This window comes from Perca flavescens, chromosome 8 (assembly GCF_004354835.1).
Source record: "Perca flavescens isolate YP-PL-M2 chromosome 8, PFLA_1.0, whole genome shotgun sequence".
NCBI classification, from domain to species: domain Eukaryota; kingdom Metazoa; phylum Chordata; class Actinopteri; order Perciformes; family Percidae; genus Perca; species Perca flavescens.
The window spans coordinates 10,823,093-10,840,351 of NC_041338.1; the positions used below are offsets into that span (position 1 = coordinate 10,823,093).

Consider the following 17,259-nt stretch of genomic DNA (forward strand, 5'->3'; position numbering starts at 1 on the left):
CAGCTAAATAAATGTAATGTAATGTAATGTAATGTAATGTAATGGTCTGATGGGAGATTTTTGAATAAATAACTTATAATAACAATAAATTAAATAATATGTTTATATTAACGTAAAGCCTCCACATCTGTCTCTATGCGTGGACATCTATTGGACTACTACTGCTGTACTTTGCACATATTCTTTATACTTCATACCGCAAACTTTTGCATTACCTGGTCATTTTGCACATTCATGCACAAACCTGTACAGCTTTTTTAATTTTAAAACAGATATATTGTAGGCTAGATAATTCTATAGTATGTGTTCATATTTGTATTGTACATTTTTCTATTCTATAGTTTCCTGACTTTTGCAGTAGGCTACTTGCTGTTTTTTTTTTTTTTTTTTTCTTTTACTATGTTTTTTGTTATGCAAAAAACTTGGCAATAAACCTGATTCTGATTTGGATGTTTCACATTAAAGGTGAAAGTCTTGTATATACTATCAAGTTCATGTTAGGTACAGTTGTTATATTATACAATAGTTTATCTAGTAAAAACAGTAGAACTGCAATACATCAGTGCTTTGATTGTATATAGCATAAAGTATTAAAACCAACACTGTCATTTTACATCTTTATTTCACATGAATTCACATTTTGGCCTAAAAAATAAATTTATTTTAAGGGCTAAGGGCATTTTCACACAGCTTCTTAAATTCACCTTTTTAAGGTATTTGCATATAACTGATCCCCATGTGTTTCATATCAAAATGTTTAGAACAAACTCAGCTTTCCTTACAGTTATGCACAATTTTTTTTCATTTCCAGAGCAATGTACAAAGATACAATTTGGCACTAAAGCTGAAACAATGATGTTTGCTTTTTAAAATTCGTCAAATCTCTTTTAAAAAAAAACCTTAACTTATGACGTGTTGTACTAATTGTTTCGGTGCTTTAAATGAGTTTACCAAAGTCTTTATGTTCACAAAGAAGTGTAATAATAAAATTAGTAAATAATTGTCTGAAATTGAAATTTTGTAATACTGCTTTTTGAATACAAGTGTTGCAAACATTGCTTGGACTCACCGGTGCATCTTTTCACAGGTGGGAATCTAACCCACAGCCTCTGCATTGAGAACTGAGTCTCTGTATATGGGCTCGTGCTCTACCAGGTTAGCTACCCAGGCACCCACAGATAGGAAGTTTGATGAAATACTGTATATAAAAGAAGACACCTGAGTCCATAGAAATTTTCATAGTGATGATACTGGTTCATTTTGATGCCAATTGTGTACCCACTTTATGGTACAGGTTGGCAGTTGTACTAGTATCACTGCCATCAAAACCACACATGCCTAAATGAAAATCATGATAGTATTAGGCCATTAACGGTGTTCGTACATTGATTTTTGGTTTAGTGATTGGTTGATTACAGGGAATAAAGACATTTTGTAGTCAATCAAAAGACTAGTATGCAAAAATGTTTTCTGTTCTGTGTCCCAGCTTATCCAGATTTGGCAAACAGGCTTTCTGGATCATCGGTGGAGGACCGCACAGGACAACAAGGACATCAGTAGATGGAGCAGGAAGGTGGTCCTTGATCATGTCATCGGTCACAAACCCTGAGCTGTAGCTCCAATCTTTAGGAAAAGGCAAGAGAGATAAAGCAAGATTAACCTTCAACTTTATAGAAATGTTTAACAACTTGCAGCTCAACATCTTTTTTTTTTAGCTGACAAAATTCAGAATGAAAACATATTTTTCCTAAATAATTTCACTTTTGTTTGGTCTTCATCCCTCATCTATGCTGGCATAATGTGGTTTATAATATGGCTTATTCAGCGGAGAAGATGAAAAATGTGTACTAACATGATCTGCTTAGTTTTTGTTTTCTCCACGGGAAGATTTCAACTGATGCTATTATCAACAAGAAACATGACAAGGTTTGTTGAACTTGTGCTTTCATCCACAGATAGTCATCTCTCCCCCCAAGGCAACCAAATAATGACACTGCTAACAAAAAGCAACACCTGTTTTGAATGAATAATGATCAAGGACCGATGTGTTTCTATTCTGTGTGGAACTAATGAAAGACGAGACAGAATATGAGTGGCATTCAAGGCCCTCACAACAGAGATTATGTAACAACATTACGCTCATTAATAATTTCTGCTTCCTCAAAGAATTATGCAAAGGAAGACATGAGCGTTTGCTAAGCCACTGTAACACCTTGTTGGAACTATCTTCTTCCTCAGCCTGTGGGGATTTTCTCCAGCTGAGGAACCTTTGTTTGGTTTCCCACTCTGAATATCCAGAAGTGAAATTAGAGGGCCAGGCTTTGAGGCTGATTTATTCAGATTCATATAGCCTGGCACTGCACTAATACATGTATGTCCTTTATGGTAAGATGATAAAATTAGTCATGGAAATGTTTCCACCAGATCCCACATTATGGGAAGCAAGCATAAGTTAAGTGTCTCACTATGTCATGCTTTGCTCCCTTTTAATATGATATTTCTATTTAAAGTCATGTTTTTGGCAACTCTTGAGAAACATATCTTCTCGCTCTTTAGCTGCTAAATGCTCCACTATGTTCACCAGCTAGTTCCCAACTTTGTCTGTCTGTCGTTTGGTGAGGGCAGGTAGTGTGCAGTGGGTTTATTACATGCCGGCTGCTGGAAATGAGATTAATGAGAGCAGTGGGACTGAACTAAAACATTAAAGTAGTGGGCCGTAAAACCAAAACAATTAACTGAAATATGGTAAAAGTTCTTCACAGTTGAGGAGAACTGGGTGATAATTTTCTGTGCGACCCATCAAGTGACCCCTTTCACATTATACATTGTCATTTGATCAGCTGTTACCCTAAATATTGATGAGTGCAGATTTTTAGCATCTGTCTCATGTTAATGTATTGCAGTGCTAGTTGTTTTTAAATTAGGACCACATTACACATACCTGTTGCTTCTTTGGTCAGAAGTCATAAGAACAATATCTGTTTAAAGAACAGCACCTGTTTTGGTTGTTATTCTGGTCTAATGCTTCAGGGTGCACTTTTAAAACACAGGGCAGCTTATATTGAGTAGGGTCCCACCAGCCACCATGTTCTTAGGTCCATAGTTAAAGAAATGCTACCTTACCCATCGGAGGTTTGTCCAGTGTGAACCACAGCTTCACTTTATCAGGGTGGTTCTTTTTTACCTCTTCCAGCTCCTCCCTCAGAAGGATGTCTTTCTCAGTCTGCGAGGGAGTAAGAAAAAGAGATTTTATTTTTGAGTATTTTCCATTTATGAACAGTAATACTTTTTAACAATGAGAGAGAAGGAAAGATTTCCCAAAACAATATACCACACATAGCGGACCTGGTTGGCAAATATGAGGGAGCACTTGGTGCTATCAGTGGGGTCTGCTGTGATGCTGCGGATCAACTGCAGCATAGGAGTGATGCCTGTGATGGTAAAAGTCATTGAAATTAATCTCAGAGGATGGTTTGTGTCTAGGGTATTATGGGAAGGTATACAAGTAACTTCTACATTGTCAATAAAATGATATTGTCAACAGTGAGGTTGCAAAGGCGATATCCTCAAATGGTCTTGGAAGTTAAACTACATTCCTTAAGCATCCATGTTCTGTTTACAGAACCATGGGTTTATAAATCTACTCTAACTAAGTTCCCTATTGTGGATAAGTGACATGTTTATTGCTGTGCCTTTAACTTAAGTCAATAAAGTGCAGTGAACGAATACTGAGGTCCTGTCAAATACATTCTGACCAATACACCGGGGCGAATGTCCACAAATCAGCCATTACAGTCCAATAAGCTTCCGCCAATTTAGGTGTAAATTCTATATAAAACTATGCCAATTCAGTTTTTCAGCTAATACTGTATGATGCAAATTATTAATATTAGTGAGCATACTTAGGGAATCACTTTATGTCACTTTATGTCTCCCTCACCTGTTCCTCCAGCGATCATTCCAACTTGCTTAAACTTCCGAACTTTCGGCTCTGACTTCTTGTCTGGTCTGATGGAAAACTGACCTGACCATGAGAGAGTAAGATTCAGCATTATAGGCCTATGTGTTTGGCAGCCCAAGTTTCTTTGAAAGTCTTATATTGTACCACAGTGACATCTGCTGGTGGCAGCAGCTTAACAAAAATTAAGTGTTTTCATTAGTCTTTTATTCTTTATCTTTCTTTGTTTTCTTTATGCACACACACTGTACCATTCCCCTGATACACGAGCAGTCCATTGGGTCCTCTGAAGTCAATGCTATCTCCAATAGCCATGTTGTCCAGGTACTGAGACATCTTCCCTCCCTCTGGGAAGGAGGGGTGGCAGTTCTTGTAGTACACCTTGAGTTACAAAAAAAGGACACAACAATTTTAAACTGTTTTGGCTCATCATTGCCTCTACGGGGCATAAAAAAAAAAATCACCTCTTAGCATTAGCATAGCCAATAGTTTGTCCTACTAACAAGACAATAGTAAGGGTCCTGAGTGTGGGTAACTTTTGTTAAAACCATCCGCTTAAAGCTCCATTTATTGATTCTTTTGTGAACATTAAGTTGGCTTATTATCAACTCATAAAGGTGATACTGCTAACATGTTAGCAAACAATTGCTTATTCACACATTGTGCAGATAAGGAGCAACATTCATTTGGAGTCATGTGTTCTAGCCAATGTAAGTCCATTATCCATTATTCACTATCCTTTTAGCTCTGTTTTGGTTTCTTTTGCTAAATGCTACACTATGTTTTTAATTTTTTATTTTTAATTTAACCTATATTTATCCAGGTAAGTCGATTGAGAACAAATTCTCATTTGCAATGACGACCTGTCACATTCACGCAGTTACACTTTCATACCTGGAAGCTGCCCAGTACAACCACAGTCTGATCTGCTGGCCATTGAGCAGCTCCACTGGAGCGGTTGGGGTTAAGGGCCTTGCTCAAGGGCACCTCAGTGGTGGTAATGAGGGAGGGACAAGCACCGCTCTTTCACTTTCCCCACACAGATTTGATCCTGTCGGTCTGGGGATTGAACCGACAACCTCCCGGTCACACACCCATAGGTGCACCAGCTAGTCGCTAACTGGTATTTATCCTCTTGTAAGCATGACACTTGGTTTTGTCTTGGAATTCCTTAAATTCCTTCAATATTTCAACCCAAATAACCCACACAAAAACCTCTGCAGTTATAGGCCAACCATGACATCTGTGCCCTAGGCTATATCAGTAATGTTAAAAACAGTACCTTGACCACAAGGTCGACACATCCCTGGTCCTCATCGCTGGATACTGGAGTGTAGGCTCTGACCACCAGACTGCCGTTTACCTTGGCTGACAGGTACACATGCTGACCTGGTGCAGAGGACAGAGGGGAGGACAAGCAGGGAGTGAGGTGGTCGATTTGAGGGAATAAGAGGATGGGAAAAATGAAGCATGAGCAGTGGTGGAAAAAGTATTCCGATCCGTTACTTTAAGTTAAAGTACTAATACCACACTGTGAAAATAATCCACTACTAGTAAATGTCCTGCATTCAAAAGTATTATCAGCAGAATGTTCTTTAAGATCAGATAAGATCAACTTTATTGACCCGTAAGAAATTCATCTGCTGCATACAAACACATGCATTAGTTTTCAACAGACAGTACAGTACATGACAATAAATGTCAAGACAACAATGTACTTTAAGACAAGAAAAAAATAAAATAAAGATCATCCACTAGTTGAGAGGATATTGAACAGGCCCTGATATAGTAAAGTATTGCACGTGCCCCATTCTAAAGTAAGTTACGCATAGATGGGAATTGCCCAAATAAAGAATGCAAATTGCGAATATAAGAAATTGCACATGGTGAGTAAACATACACAGGTTAAGGCCAGCACAGTATTATAGTGATGAGTACTGGACTGGTTGTTTGTTCATTAGTGCTATCGATGTGGGGACAATTGAAAGGTGGTTGCTTTTGCACCGACTGGCTCTATAGCGTCTGCCAGATGGGAGGAGTTCATTTTCATTGAAGAGTATGTGTGAACGATCTTTCAGGATCCTGTGTGCATGTGTGATTACTTTAGGTATTACAAGCAAAAGTACTCATTCATTGTGCAGTAAAATAATTGTTCAATGTTTAGCTATTACATCTTTCAGAATTACTGCTGCATTAATTCAATTTCAATTCAATTTTATTTATAGTATCAAATCATAACAGGAGTTATCTCAAGACACTTACACAGATAGAGTAGGTCTAGACCACACTCCATAATTAATGTGTATGTTGCAGTTTACTTATGTTTAAGGTTGTGCTCATTTTGACTAATTTTACTGTTGGGTAGTTTAATCTACAGCAATGCATCATATTTTATGAGATGATCATATGTTTGTATTGTCCCTGTCCTGTGAGAACCACCTAGCTCTATAAAGTCAACTTTTCACGGTGTCAGAAAATCCGCCGTCATCATCAAATTGTCATCTGAAAAGAACTAAAGCTGTCAGACAAATGTAGTTGAGTTAAAAGTACAGCATTTCTAGTGGAGTGGACGTATAAAGTTGCAGAAGATAGAAATACTCAAGTAAAGTACAATTACCTCTAATTACTTAATACTTAATACGTAAGTAAATGTACTTAATTATATTCCAGCCTTGAGCATGAGAGGAGTATTTTGACTGTAATGGAAATAAACTGTATGTAAGCTCTGTAAGCCCCACAGTGACATGCTAATTCTACTATTTTATTGCAATTTGGGACTGTAATAAATATGCTATATTTAGCAATTGTTACTTTTTATTGATCCATATCTCACCTTTTACCCAAGTAACCTAGTATCCTTTGATGTGTTGCAGTTCAATCATCTGCATCTGAATAATTTAGAGGTATTACAAACAAAGCTCTCTTATTGAGAGATCTTTTATTGGGACTCTGATCCTACTGATCTTGTGTTCTCATTTATGGCCATATTTCAAGAAACTTATAATCAAAGATTAAGACAAGTCAACACTCATCACGTGTAAGGCATGAAGTGCTGAAGATTCATAAGAAGAGGTAAAAGGAATGCAACTGCTGCTCATATATGAGTGTGTAAAAGCTTACTTCTCACCAAGATGCTTTTAAACATCTTAAATCATTGGCTGAAAAAGTTTATAGTTGTGAAGAATCTTATCTGAGAAGAGAACAGAAGAGAAAACAAGAAAGGAGGGCTGTTTCCGTACCGACTGGCAGTCCAAGGATATGAGTTGCAGATGGAAGGCCAAACCGAAATTTTTTTGTGTCATGGCTGATTTCCTGTACAAGGACACACACAGGTTAGAAAAAACAAACAAAGAAATAGTACAATATCCTCACAGCTTGCAAAATAAATGTCCTGGGACTTCATTTTGAGACTAGGTGGTCTTTATACAGTATATTTAACCAAGGGTGTAACTTAGGTTTGAGAAGTGAGGGGATACAAAACAGGGGGTCTGGGGGCCCTGCGCCAGAAAAAAATGTTTTCGATTTTAATCCCAGTTCCTGCATTTCTACATAAGGACTATGGTGATACACAATTCAGGAAATTATTAAATTGAAAATAATGAAATTATGCCAGAAAGAATTGTCACGGTTGTGAGTTTGTTGTCAGTTTCTGTTGTTGTTTATTTTGAAGTCTCTGTTGTCTCCCTTGTCTTGTCTAGTTTTACTTCCTGTCTTTAGTTTTCCCGCCCTTGTGATTGTCTTATGTGTGTCACCTGTCCCTTGTTTGCTCGTTACCTCTTGTATTTAGTCTCTGTGTTCCCCGTGTCTGTTGTCAGGTCATTGTACTGTTTACAGTATTCCATGTGAGAGTGTTTGTCGTCTACCCCGGTGGTCTCGGTGTTCCTGAAATTTAGTTATTCCTGTTTTGGGATTCTGCCTGTTCCCATTTTAGGATTCTACCTGTTCCTGTTTTGGGATTCTGCCTGTTCCTGTTTTTGGGATTCTACCTGTTCCTGTTTGTATTTTGCCTGCTGTTTATTACTATATCGGTGATTTATTATTAAATCCTCTAGCAACACTACACTACCTGTCAGTCTCTGCATTTGGGTCCTACACATTCTCTGAAACCATGACAAGAATGGTAGGCTACTAGATTGTTTAAGAAAAAGATGTCTTACTTTCTTTATTGCTTAAAATAGGGGTCAATCACTGAGACTCATAAATATAATATATATTATTATTATAATATATATAATAATATCTGACTAACTTGAAATTGGGGAGGACACAAACAGGATTTGAAAAAGACAACAAATGTGGCTGGTTAGCTCAGTTGGTAGAGCAGGCGCACATGCAGAGGTTTATTCCTTGACGCAGAAGTCTAGGGTTCAAATCTGACCTGTGATGGTTTTCCTGCATGTCTTCCCCTCCCCCTCCTCCCCTTTCATATCTCAGCTTTCCTATCCAATAAAGGCAGAAATGCCCAAAGAAATTACACTAGGAAAAAAAACATTTTCTCACTTGCCTTATGGTTTCTAAACTTAGCACAAAAAGTAAGGACATTTGTGTTTGGTAGATTATTTCTCTGTGGTAACAATGCTTTTTGGCAATAAGTCTTATACTGTTGGAAAGCCTGTTTAATTCCCTTTCAAATGGTGCCCCATTTGTAAGGAACATGCATTTGTGGGATGAGCAGCAGCGCTGAGTATGTAGGTTGCGCCCATGAAATACTTGCCAAATCTTCTCTGCCAATGCCAAACAGCTTATTCTGCCATTGACTCGTTTGGTGGATTGGATGATTGAAATTTGAAGAATCAAGACATATTGGCAATTTAACAATTCATTCATTTCACAAACCGGAGCCTCAGTAGCATGTGGAAGATTCATACACAGCCACAACAGCCTGGCACCTCCTCCTCATGCTGGTCACCAGCCTGGTCACATGCTGCTGTGGGATGGCATCCCATTCTTCAACCAGCATTTGTTGCAAGTCAGCCAACGTGGTTGTGATGGTCACTCTGGCACGAACAGCACGCCCAAGCTGATCCCACAAGTGTTCAATGGGGTTGAGGTCAGAACTACTGGCAGGCCATTCCATCCTCTCCACTCCCACATTCGGGAGGTAGTCTCTGATAAACCCTGCCCTGTGGGGGCAAGCGATGTCATCTTGGAGGATAGCGTTCGGTCCCAGACTGTGGAGATATGGGATTGCCACTGGTTGCAGAATCTCATCTCTATATCTCTCTGCATTGAGATTGCCTCCAATGATGACAATCCTCGTTTTTCCAGTGAGGGAGATGCCGCTCCACACATCACACTGCCTCCACTAAAAGGTGTTACTCCACCAATCCACCAAACAAGTCAATGGCAGAATAAGCTGTTTGGCATTGGCAGATTTGTCATGGGCGCAACCCACATACTCAGCGTTACTGCTCATCCCACAAATGCATGTTCCTTACAAATGGGGCACCATTTGAAAGGGATCTAAACAGGCTTTCCAACGGTATAAGAAACAAATGCCGAAAAGCATTGTTACCACAGAGAAATAATCTACCAAACACAAATGTCCTTACTTTTTGTGCTAAATTTAGTTTTCAAAGGGACAGAAAGTAATTACAGTGAAAATGTATGACAATGTGTTCTGTGGATCATCCAGATTAACATTTTCTGGAAAGAGATGTTAATTATTTTTTGTCTATGCTGTGAGCTTCACAATCAAATTCAATTCACCTCCACCAGCCAGAAGTCTCAGACTGATACCTCAGAAGCTTGATTCAAAAATTAAAAATCCAAAATGTTTTGCATGGCTAGATACCACTGGAGGTAAGTAAGAAAATGTGTGTTGATGAACCAACCCTTTAAACTAGATGAACATGAGTGTTTTTTCGTTAGTATTTCTTAGTTCATGATGGTTAGTACACCGGTAACTGGAAAATGAAGGTTGTATGAAATGATAAACATTGTTCTAACACGTGTATAGCAGTTGAATATAAAGTTACTGTATAATCAGGTTTGAAAGTGCCTGCAAGAATAAGAAGTACTGATTCTTGGTTAAATGTTTGTGTCTGTATGCAGTCTACCTGTTTGTCTATAAGGGGAAGGGAATATTTGACCATGGTATCCTGTAGAGTGACAGGCAGCTTCTTCTGTCCTGCAGAGCCTCCCAGGAGGAAGTACAGCACAGTCACTAACACCACAGAAACAGCGGCCACCACCGGGATTGTCTGCAAGACAAAGATCACATATTGTGGAGACATACAGTGCACAAAACTAACAGTCATGTTCTTGTTTTGTAATAAAGTTTCCAATCCTTGTTCATTTTAATGTTGCCATATTAACATGGTTTATCAATGAGTTACAAATAGTTAGTCAACATAAAATATGTAAATGTAAATGCTGAGCAGAAAATAATAGATTCAGCAGTTATTCAAGGATGATAACAACTTTCAGGCACCTAAAAAGATAAAAAAAAAGAAGGGAATAATTAAAAAGGTAAATGAAGGAAAAGTTAATTCTCACCAAGCTCGGATCCATAGTTTGAACATGTGCCAGAGTTTCTTCTCCTCACACAGCCTGACAGACCAGAGTCCACCACACAGTCAAGTTTCAATTCTCTGTGTGTGTGTGTGTGTGTGTGTGTGTGTGAGAGAGAGAGAGAGAGAGAGAGAGAGAGAGAGAGAGATGCATGCACGCGCGCGCACACACACACACACACACACACACACACACACACACACACACACACACACACACGTCTACACTGGGGGAAGGGTGACACAAGGTCCAAAGCACCAATAGGAAGACAGATCTCACCATGACACATAGTACAGTGCTGGTGCTCAGGCAATGAGGAGCAAAGCCTTAAAATCACACCACTGAGAGAGGGGAGGAGAGACACACACAGAGATTACATAAAAAACAATGAAAGAAAATATTTTATTCTTCACAGAGAAGAATTAAAAAGTACTTACATTAAAAAATTGTCTTCAATCTGGCCTTTTTCCTAAGGCCTAGACAGCAATTATTAAACCTCTTTTTAGGATATATATATACAGCTATATATATATATCCATCCATCCATCCATCTTCGTCCGCTTATCCGGTGTCGGGTCGCGGGGGGAGCAGCTCCAGCAGGGGACCCCAAACTTCCCTTTCCCGAGCAACATTAACCAGCTCCGACTGGGGGATCCCGAGGCGTTCCCAGGCCAGGTTGGAGATATAATCCCTCCACCTAGTCCTGGGTCTTCCCCGAGGCCTCCTCCCAGCTGGACGTGCCTGGAACACCTCCCTAGGGAGGCGCCCAGGGGGCATCCTTACCAGATGCCCGAACCACCTCAACTGGCTCCTTTTGACGCAAAGGAGCAGCGGCTCTACTCCGAGCTCCTCACGGATGACTGAGCTTCTCACCCTATCTCTAAGGGAGACGCCAGCCACCCTCCTGAGGAAACCCATTTCAGCCGCTTGTACCCTGGATCTCGTTCTTTCGGTCATGACCCAGCCTTCATGACCATAGGTGAGGGTAGGAACGAAAACTGACCGGTAGATCGAGAGCTTTGCCTTCTGGCTAAGCTCTCTTTTCGTCACAACGGTGCGATAGATTGAATGCAATACCGCACCCGCTGCGCCGATTCTCCGACCAATCTGCCGCTCCATTGTCCCCTCACTCGTGAACAAAACCCCAAGGTACTTGAACTCCTTCACCTGGGGTAAGGACTTATTCCCTACCTGGAGAAGGCATTCCATCGGTTTCCTGCTGATCCTCATCCCAACCGCTTCACACTCGGTTGCGAACCGATCCAGTGAGTGCTGAAGGTCGCAGGCCGATGATGCCATCAGGACCACATCATCTGCAAAGAGCAGCGATGAGATCCCCAGCCCACCAAACTGCAACCCCTCCCCACCCCAACTACGCCTCGATATCCTGTCCATAAATATTCTCACCTGAAACGAGTCCGACTTACTACCGAGAACCCGGACACAGCTCTCACTTTGGTCATACAGAGATTGGATGGCCCTGAGTAGAGACCCCCTCACCCCATACTCCCGCAGCACCTCCCACAGTATCTCCCGGGGGACCCGGTCATACGCCTTCTCCAAATCCACAAAACACATGTAGACCGGTTGGGCATACTCCCAGGCTCCCTCCAGGATCCTTGCGAGTGAAGAGCTGGTCCGTTGTTCCACAACCAGGACGGAATCCGCATTGTTCCTCCTCAACCCGAGGTTCGACTATCGGCCGAACCCTCCTTTCCAGCACCTTGGAGTAGACTTTACCAGGGAGGCTGAGAAGTGTGATACCCCTATAATTGGCACACACCCTCTGGTCCCCCTTTTTAAAGGGGAACCACCACCCCAGTCTGCCACTCCTTTGGCACCGTCCCCAGACTTCCACGCAATGTTGAAGAGGTGTGTCAACCAGGACAGCCCCTCCACACCCAGAGCCTTGAGCATTTCTGGACGGATCTCATCAATCCCAGGGGCTTTGCCACTGTGTAGTTGTTTGACTACATCAGTGACTTCCGCCTGGGAAATCGGCGACAATCCCCCATTATCCTCCAGCTCTGCCTCTAACATAGAGGGCGTATTAGTCGGATTCAGGAGTTCCTCAAAGTGCTCCTTCCACCGCCCTATTACCTCCTCAGTTGAGGTCAACAGTGTCCCATCCTTACTGTACACAGCTTGGATGGTTCCCCTTCCCCCCCTCCTGAGGTGGCGAACAGTTTTCCAGAAGCACTTTGGTGCCGACCGAAAGTCCTTCTCCATGTCTTCTCCAAACTTCTCCCACACCCGCTGCTTTGCCTCTTTCACGGCAGAGGCTGCAGCCCTTCGGGCCCTTTGGTACCCTGCAACTGCCTCCAGAGTCCTCCGGGATAACATATCCCGGAAAGACTCCTTCTTCAGTCGGACGGCTTCCCTGACCACCGGTGTCCACCACGGTGTTCGTGGGTTACCGCCCCTTGAGGCACCTAAGACCCTAAGACCACAGCCCCTCGCCGCAGCTTCAGCAATGGAAACTTTGAACATTGTCCACTCGGGTTCAATGCCCCCAGCCTCCACAGAGATGCACGAAAAGCTCCGCCGGAGGTGTGAGTTGAAAGTCTGTTGGACAGGGGCCTCCTCCAGACGTTCCCAATTTACCCGCACTACACGTTTGGGCTTACCAGGTCTGTTCAGAGTCTTCCCCCACCCTCTGACCCAACTCACCACCAGATGGTGATCGGTTGACAGCTCTGCCCCTCTCTTCACCCGAGTGTCCAAAACATACGGCCTCAGATCAGATGAAACGATTATGAAATCGATCATTGACCTTGGCCTAGGGTGCTCTGGTACCAGGTACACTTATGAGCATCCCTATGTTCGAACATGGTGTTCGTTATAGACAATCCATGACTAGCACAGAAGTCCAACAACAAACAACCACTCTGGTTTAGATCAGGGAGGCCGTTCCTCCCAATCACGCCTCTCCAGGTGTCTCCATCATTGCCCACATGTGCGTTGAAGTCCCCCAGCAGAACAATGGAGTCCCCCACTGGAGCCCCATGCAGGACTCCAGTCAAGGCCTCCAAGAAGGCTGAATACTCCGAACTCCTGTTTGGTGCATATGCACAAACAACAGTCAGAGTTTTCCCCCCCACAACCCGCAGGCGTAGGGAGGCGACCCTCTCGTCCACCGGGGTAAACTCCAACACAGCGGCGCTCAGCCGGGGGCTTGTGAGTATCCCCACACCCGCCCGGCGCCTCACACCCTGGGCAACTCCGGAGAAGAAAAGAGTCCAACCCCTATCCAGGAGTATGGTTCCAGAACCAAGACTGTGCGTAGAGGTAAGCCCCACCAGATCTAACCGGTAGCGCTCTACCTCCCGCACCAATTCCGGCTCCTTACCCCACAGAGAGGTGACGTTCCACGTCCCCAGAGCCAGCGTCTGCCGCCCGGGTCTGGTCTGTCGAGGCCCCTGACCTTCACTGCCACCCATGTGGCATCGCACCCGACCCCAACGGTTCCTCCCACAGGTGGTGGGCCCATGGGCTGGAGAGATGGGAGCCACGTAGCTTGTTCGGGCTGTGCCCGGCCGGGCTCCGTGGCAAACCCGGCCACCAGGCGCTCGCCGACGAGCCCGCCGTCTGGGCCTGGCTCCAGACGGGGGCCCCGGGCTTCCTCCGGGCAGGGTCACTCCATCTCTGCTTAGCTTTTATATATATATATAGGAAAAAAAAGGTTTAACCCATAGACCTTAATAGCCTACAGTCTATGGTTTATGTTTAACCATAAAGCTGGCTTTTTCATGTCTACCCTTCACAATAAAAGCCCATCTTGAATTTACTTAGAGCATAAAAAGCCATTTTCCCGACACTAAATATCAAACAAAAGCCAGACACGTATTACATTGCTGTGAGCTGTTAATTCACCACTTCTAAACAGAGACAGAACATAACTTAATCTCGAGCTTCCTGCGCAGCGCTGTGCAGAAAGGTCGGGCAATGCGAGACTATCTCGAACTGACCGGGCGAAGACAGCTGTTTTCATCAGATTCACCCTGTGTCCGGTTAATGAAGTGTGCTACTAACTAATAGCCTAACATTACCCTCGGCAATTAAATCCATACCACCTCAACGTTAACCGTCAAGCCACTAGCCTGTTTGGAAATGAACAACACCTCTGCTGAAGTGTTAAATTCCTTAACGATAATAATGACGACAACACCAGCGTCATTAAATGCTGACTGTGGCGATATCAACATATCCTATAGCTATAGTTATAGTTGACGAAAAACACTAAAATGTAGTTTAACAAAAACTCTCTTTATTTACATTGCCTTCCACCTCTCTCTCTCTCTCTCTCTCTCTCTCTCTCTCTCTCTCTCTCTCTCTGCGCATACACACACACACACACACACTCCAGTCCGGTGCCGGCTGACTGCGTCTCTGTGAGTCAAATGTGAGTCCATACTGTACTCTGTCTGGTTCTGGTGGTTGATTAACTCAGCTTTTTGCTGATGGCTCTCATAACGGGCCGGATGGGTAGCGCACTGCCATGACTCCATGAGGCAACTGTCTGATTATTCCACATTTTGATTGTGATATTTAAAAAAAAAAAAGAATCTGCAACGTTCTCTATCAGGTAAATGTAGTTGTACAATGTATTCCTCTTTAGAAGTAGTACACTGTAAGTCAGTAGTGGGCTATACAGTGGAGTTGCATATTAAGTGGTTTGGGGTCCTGTAAGTAATTTTGGGGTACAATTTGGTCTGAATGCTACAATGCTACAAGCAGCAAATATACCACAGGCCAAGCAATCGGCCGTTCCAAACAGGCACATTTTGAACGGGCACTGACTTTTTCGGGCATTTAACTCTTGTGTGGACTTTACCTTATTTGAAAATGATGATCAATATATATCATCATATTGTGACTCTTAGTTTTGCTCAATTTCCTCCTAAACACAAATATATGTTATTTAATTTTTTTGTCCTGCACCAGCAACTACATGGATGTGCACAACATTGTCTTTTTTATAACCATATATGATGGAATTGCCATTAGTTTTGCAGGTATTTGGTCATATACTACAGAATAGGACAAATTAAAATGTTGACCTGATGGTGGTGCTAGAGGACAATTTTGAGGATTACCAAATTGATTACAATTGATCTAACGGGGACATGAATGTCTGAACCAAATTTCATGACAATCCATCCAATAGTTCAATCAAACCTACAAATGTGAACCTCATGGTGGTCCTAAAGGAAAATTAATTAGTTTTACCCCCCAAAGTAGTAGCAACATACCGATCTTGCCATCTCTAGAGCCATAACGCTAGTATGACTAAATATTTATTTACCAACTTATTTAGTCTCCTTAAAGTGATGGGGTAAGATTATTTTTACTGTGCCCTCAATAAATCACATTGTTTTATTGTTTTATTAAAGTGTATTTCTATATGATAGTTCATCCAGTCTTAGGGCCCTATCTTGCACTCAGTGAAATTGCCTTTGTACACTGACGCATGTATCATTCCTATTTTGCACACGATGCACAGCGGACTTTTCCCTCCACAGACGCACGTCGGTAAATTAGGGAATGTATTTGCGCTCCCGGGGGCGGTTCAGTGAAAAGAGGAGGCGTGTTCAGGCGCAAACGTTCCCTGGTGTTATTTTGCAGTTTCAGAAAACAATTCCGGCACTGACCAGGACAAACCTGGTCTAAAGTCAGTGGCGCTAGTCTAAAGTCAGTGGCACGTTATTCAGATGCTATTTTAGGGGCGCATGCTTGGCCATAATGTAGCGTGTGCTTCTCTCATCTACACGGACGCACAAGTTGCCATTTTTGCAAACCATACATAATTACAAGGAAAAATATTACTGAAAATACGCTTCGGTGTTTGGATCGGTCAGGAGGCACTTTACAGTACAGTCCTCAAAAAGTCACAGCATTCTTTGTGGCTTGTTGTGTTTTACACAACATTTCCATGAATCATGGATGTGTTGATGACATAAATGAGGAAATAGGAGACGTGATGTTGAACTATGGTGGGATTGGACACTCCGGCGGGATCTGGTCCAGGAGTGGCAATGCGCTCCTGGTGGAGCGGGTGGACGGAGATGGAGTGGGGGGAGGAGGTAAGGGCACAACAGGAGCAAGTGGTGTGTTTGGAGGCCCATGCTCCATGGTTGCAGCAATCCCCTGGTCAAGACGGGTATTTATTACTTTGCCGCATCCCGGACAGCTCCCGCGGCGCGCGCCAGGCAAATCCGCCGTCATAATAGCAATCCGCCATGGAACAAGCGCACCTGCTCTTAAAGGGATTGTGAGATGAGGCTCTGATTGGTTTATTGCATGTTACACCCCAACCACACCTAGCTACTTCAGACAAACCCACTTTAGATTTGCGTCGGGCGCAAGAGTCATTTATCCCGCCGTTATAATAGCAACAGCGCCAGAGATGCGCCCACAAAGCTACTTGCGTTTCACGTTTGATACTTGCATTTCAGATCATTAAAATAGGGCCCAATGTGTCAGAGACACAAACATTGAGAAGATTTGAAGGAAACAAGGAGAAACATACTGTCAAGTAGATTAATTTCAACCCACCGGAGATTTTCTTCTTGTTTTATTTGTATTAAACTGAATTTATGACCAAAACTATGAGGGTCCGTTTAGGCCATATATCAAGAATGCATGCACATACTCCACTTTTACCTCACACACACATAAAAAGGATGTACATACACCAATTTTTGTCGCACACACACAAAACGCATGCACATACACCACTTTCACCTCATACAGACACACACACACACACACACACTTTTTCCTCCCAA

General features: G+C 42.5%; 1 protein-coding gene across 1 annotated transcript; it reads right to left on the reverse strand.

Annotated features, from left to right (window-relative positions):
• Positions 1 to 603: 603 nt before the first annotated feature.
• cyb5r2 (cytochrome b5 reductase 2) lies at positions 604 to 10,570 on the reverse strand. Its single transcript, XM_028585817.1, has 9 exons — positions 10,457 to 10,570; positions 10,018 to 10,161; positions 7,198 to 7,270; positions 5,241 to 5,347; positions 4,210 to 4,339; positions 3,941 to 4,024; positions 3,346 to 3,431; positions 3,124 to 3,223; positions 604 to 1,623 (listed from the first exon to the last, which is right to left on the reverse strand). Exons 1-9 carry the CDS (start codon positions 10,469 to 10,471, stop codon positions 1,451 to 1,453), a joined length of 912 nt encoding a protein of 303 aa, XP_028441618.1. The 5' UTR covers positions 10,472 to 10,570; the 3' UTR covers positions 604 to 1,450.
• Between the last annotated feature and the right edge of the window lie 6,689 nt (positions 10,571 to 17,259).